The sequence below is a fragment of the Mesoplodon bidens genome (assembly GCF_964165515.1).
Source record: "Mesoplodon bidens genome assembly, chromosome: X".
NCBI classification, from domain to species: Eukaryota; Metazoa; Chordata; class Mammalia; order Artiodactyla; family Ziphiidae; genus Mesoplodon; species Mesoplodon bidens.
Genome location: NC_138163.1, coordinates 6,579,004 through 6,583,552, shown reverse-complemented (window position 1 = coordinate 6,583,552; position 4,549 = coordinate 6,579,004). Strand labels below are relative to the sequence as shown.

The 4,549-nt window shown below is 39.5% G+C and overlaps 1 protein-coding gene across 1 annotated transcript; it reads right to left on the bottom strand.

The window, feature by feature from the left end:
- Window positions 1-1,957: 1,957 nt before the first annotated feature.
- On the bottom strand, window positions 1,958-4,343 carry LOC308608522 (breast cancer metastasis-suppressor 1-like protein). Its single transcript, XM_081221716.1, has 2 exons — window positions 3,793-4,343; window positions 1,958-3,714 (listed from the first exon to the last, which is right to left on the bottom strand). Exons 1-2 carry the CDS (start codon window positions 4,240-4,242, stop codon window positions 3,193-3,195), a joined length of 972 nt encoding a protein of 323 aa, XP_081077842.1. The 5' UTR covers window positions 4,243-4,343; the 3' UTR covers window positions 1,958-3,192.
- Between the last annotated feature and the right edge of the window lie 206 nt (window positions 4,344-4,549).

Genomic DNA, 4,549 nt, shown 5'->3' with positions numbered 1-4,549 from the left:
TAGACTCTCAAGTCTCTTTCATTTATGTTTACAAACCAGTTAATTATCTAAGCTCATCTATTTTGTAATAATTTGAGAAATGCAGACAAAAGTTACCAACACATGAAACATTCTGTTTTTCAACCTCTTCCCCTAAAACTACAAGCTCATTATGTACGTGATCTGCCTTTCAGGCTACAGTAGATAACAGTTTTACTAAAACTTTTTCTACTGCCTGACATGTCTCACTTACCTCCTAGCTTCTGACAGTTTCCTCACAGCCCAGAGCACAACCTTTAAATCTATGCCATATGTTTTATAGATTTTGTTGTAATAGCACCTGTATTCTGATACTGATTTCTGTATGGGTCAGGACAGGCAAGCTTAAGCCATGGTATCAAACAACCCCCAAATCTCAGTGGTTTTAAACAAAGATTTACTTCTTGCTCACACAGTATTTCAATCTTGGATTGGTTGGGAGCAGCCACTATCCAGGATATCTCTGGCTGCCTTGGCAGAAGGTAAACAGAACATGGCAAATCAAATACCAAGTCTTAAAACTTCTGCCTGGGATGGGGAGGGTGGGAGGGAGGGAGATGCATGAGGGAAGGGATGTGGGAACAGATGTATATGTATGACTGATTCACTTTGTTATAAAGCAGAAACTAAAAAAAAAAAAAAAACAACAACTTCTGCCTGCAGCACATATCATTGACTCAAATAAATCATACGGCCATGCCTGAGCTTGCTGAAACTATAAAGCATAATTCTCCTACAGGGAAGGGAAACAGATCATTGTGAACAGTCTACTACAATATCATTTGCCTACTTTTTTCTGGTGTGTGTCATTTTCATATTAATTTATTGGGGCAATGTGCAGATTAGTAATATTAACCTTGTGCCTCATTTTCTCCAGCCTTGTCAGTTGTCTTTTATCTTTGCTTATGATAAATAAGGATAAATTTTGCCGTGCAGAAATTTTAATTTTTTTTGGCCACGCCCTGTGGCATGTGGTATCTTAATTCCCTGACCAGGGATCAAACCCGTGCCCCCTGCATTGAGCCGCAAGGGAAGTCCCCAGAAATTTTAATTTTGATGTAAGAAATACATTAGATTACTTCTTTCTTTCTTCCTTCCTCCCTTCCCTCTTGCCTTTATGGCTTCTTGGTTTCAGGTATTTCTTAGGAAGGGTTTATCAACCTCAAATATTATAAAGGTGGTCTGTTATAGATTCTTGTCTAATATTTTATACTTTTTAAACGTTTGGATCTTCAATACAAATGGATTTTTGTTGTTGCTTCTGTATATGGTATGAGGTAAAACTATTACTTTCTTTTTCCCCCCAATAAGATAATCGATAAACAACTTTATCAGTACTATTTATTGGGGAAAACATCTCTCATGCCAGCCTGATGGGTAGTTTAGATAGATGAATAGATATATGGCAAAAGGACAGGTGTCCAACTGGCCCAGCTGTTTCTGAAGGAACCTGTACAGCTTGTAGCACCACCCCAACATTCACTCATCTTTGTATCTATCATTTTGAGCTAGAATTGAGAAGGAATAGCTGCACCTTTGTGGAAGCCCTTTCCTATGGCTGCTTTGAGTTCTCCCCTGCTCTACTTCTTTAGCCAATATGATGTCTTCTATTTTTTTCCATCTTGCATAAGTTACTCAAAATGCCTGATCTCTTCAAAGCAGTCTTTCTTATTTTTCTTTTTTTTTTTGACACGCAAACACATCTTTTTATTATATACTAAATTTAAAAATCCAAATATTATTAAAAATGCTTATGAAACATTGTATACGTAAGTACTGTCAAATACTATCAGATTATGACATTATGTACATTTGCTAAAGTTAATTAGAAACAGAACAACGTACATAACTGCTGATAATGAATTTCAGAAGTCAAATATTTTAACATTTGGCAACTGTGAGTAGTGATCTGCACAGGAAGATGTTTGCAGAGGTAAAATAGCGAGAAAACAAATGGGAAAATGCAGATATTCCTGCCCTAAGTGTTAATAAGGAGATCTCTTCCTCATCCTCTTAACTCTCAATGTAACAGAAATTAAAGTGCACAAGACCACCAGGAATACCTGATTTGGTTGTACCCTAATATATACTACAGCCAATTGTGCTGCCATATTGAGGGTTTCAATTCCCTGTACTGTTCCTGAGGTTTTAGAAGTTAATTTTGAATGCGACTAGGGGAAGAGAGGCCAATACTTTCTAAATTGCACCAAGTGGCCTTAAAGTGTAGAAACACCAAAGATAAAAATATTAATTTGGGAATAGATTCAAGGAGATCATCCCTGTCTATTTTGCCCTAGGAATAAAATTAGGATACGAACCTAGTTTTACCTCTGGAAAATGCTTACTAAAAATCTGTTTCAAAAGATCAGACATGTACAGCAAGCACCACAATACTGTCAGTTACTGTCCACCACTTACATACTGCATCATAAATACCAGGCATATATACCTGCCCTCTAAAGGTTCACAAGAAATACAGGTAGAAGCATGTTATTACTTGACACTAATTTTACTAATCAACATAAAGTATAATTTGTAAAAATAGGTCACCTCCATACAATCAAGGAAAAGGAGAAGGAAAGCTGCTAGTCTACAAAAGTGCTCCTTTTAGCTTTCAAACCCAATAGCTTAATTTCGGGTAAAACAAGATTGCAAAGTAAGGCCATCAGTTCTAAATAAGCTGATGATGCCATCTATACATACTCAGGTATATATGTTTAAATTTCAATTCTGATTTAACACAAATGTACTATTACAAACCATTTATAGGAAACATTTTATCGGGCTTATTTACAAATACATGATCAGTGACAAAGACACTGAAAATCAAGAAAACTGCAGATAAATGTAGCCATTGCTAACATAGTTCACTAAAGGTAAGACAGATTTACATAAAAACCAAAGAAAAAAGTTTAGTAAGAAACCCCTACCATATATACCTATTGGTCACTGGGTCAAAAAGGCAAATAAATGTAATGATCATGATTAACCTTTTATCACTGTCTCTTTCAATAACATATCAACATGAGGTCTACTTAGAGTACTACCTACAAATGCACAGTCTCTCATGATTCGATGAGAATATTAAGTTACTGAATACATTTTTTTTATTCCCATGGCACATCATACTTGGTAACACTAATAAGGTAGATTTAGATAACACTTAAATCATAATTACGAATGTTTAATTGAATATCTTCCTTTCTGTAGCTGTGAAATGTAAAGCTTAGATTTGCTTCCATCAGGCCTCTTAAACCAAACTTCATCATGGTTAATTGTTGTAATTACAGCACTTGTAGGACATTCATCTTTTTTGTCAATACATATTGTCTGTCCACGTATATACCATTCACCATCATAATACAATCTTCCCTCTTCAGATCTAGCACTGTGCAGGTGTTTTTCCAGTTTCACAGGTGGTTCTGTTTTCACTCTGTGTGGACCCAGTGTAGCCATTGCCTTCCTTATTGTTGTCCAGTCTTCAAGAATATCAAGATCTTGTAGCATATAAACTATATATGGACCTGAAACCACAACTGGCTTCTTTTTGTCAGGACTGAAAGGGTCCTTCCTCTTTTTTCTTGACTGAAGCTCATCGTTCCACAGCTCTGAGGTAATATCAATGCTGTGCCTGTCCTCTTCAAGCCTTCTTATCTTCTCCTCTAGTTCACTCTGCACTGTATCATATAACAAAAGCTTTTCACTCCCGGTCCGGGAAGATTCCACATGCCGTGGAGCAGCTGGGCCCGTGAGCCATGGCCGCTGAGCCTGCACGTCCGGAGCCTCACAATGCTGGCGAGAAGCTTGAATTTCACATTCATATTTGTTCTTTACAGATTCTAAGCAGAGCTCTCTATAGATTCCTGCTACCTTTGTACGAATTTGCATATTTTCTTGTAAAGTTGCCAGTGGTTCCAAATATTCTGGTGCTTTTCCAGCTATGACTTCTTGTAGTTTTGCATCCACCTGACTTAATCGTTCTTTATAAAGTTGATCCTTGAGATCGGTAAACTGTTTTTCAAGATTGGACATTTCATCTAAACATTCCATTCTTCTTCTTTCACAGTCTTCATCATCCATTTCTGAGCTATCTCCATCCTCGGAGACCGACGAGCTCTCGGTGTCCTCGTCCTCGGAGCTGCTCCCTTCGTTTTCGGCGTAGTCCACCTCCATCTCATCGTGATGGTTCGTCTCCTTCTTATCCCCTCGGGAATGGACTGGCATTTTCCAGCCGCGCCGTCGCTTCCCACTCCCGGCGCCCAGCCCGGCCACCGCCGCTTCAGTGAAGGGCGTGCCGAACGCCCCGACCCACCCAGCGGCCGAGCTTTTTCTGAACCCCCTCGGCTCCTCCCCGCCCCCGCCGGAGCCTCACAACCTAACCCACAGGCTTTGCGCTGGGAGCTCTGCCATTGGTGGAGGCAGTCCTCCGAGCCTGGGGCTGGGGCTTGTCCTGGTCGGGTCCGGTTGGTTGCCGGTAATTACGGCGCGGCCTCGCGGTATGTGTCGGGAGTTGTAGTCCTTACTGCTCAGA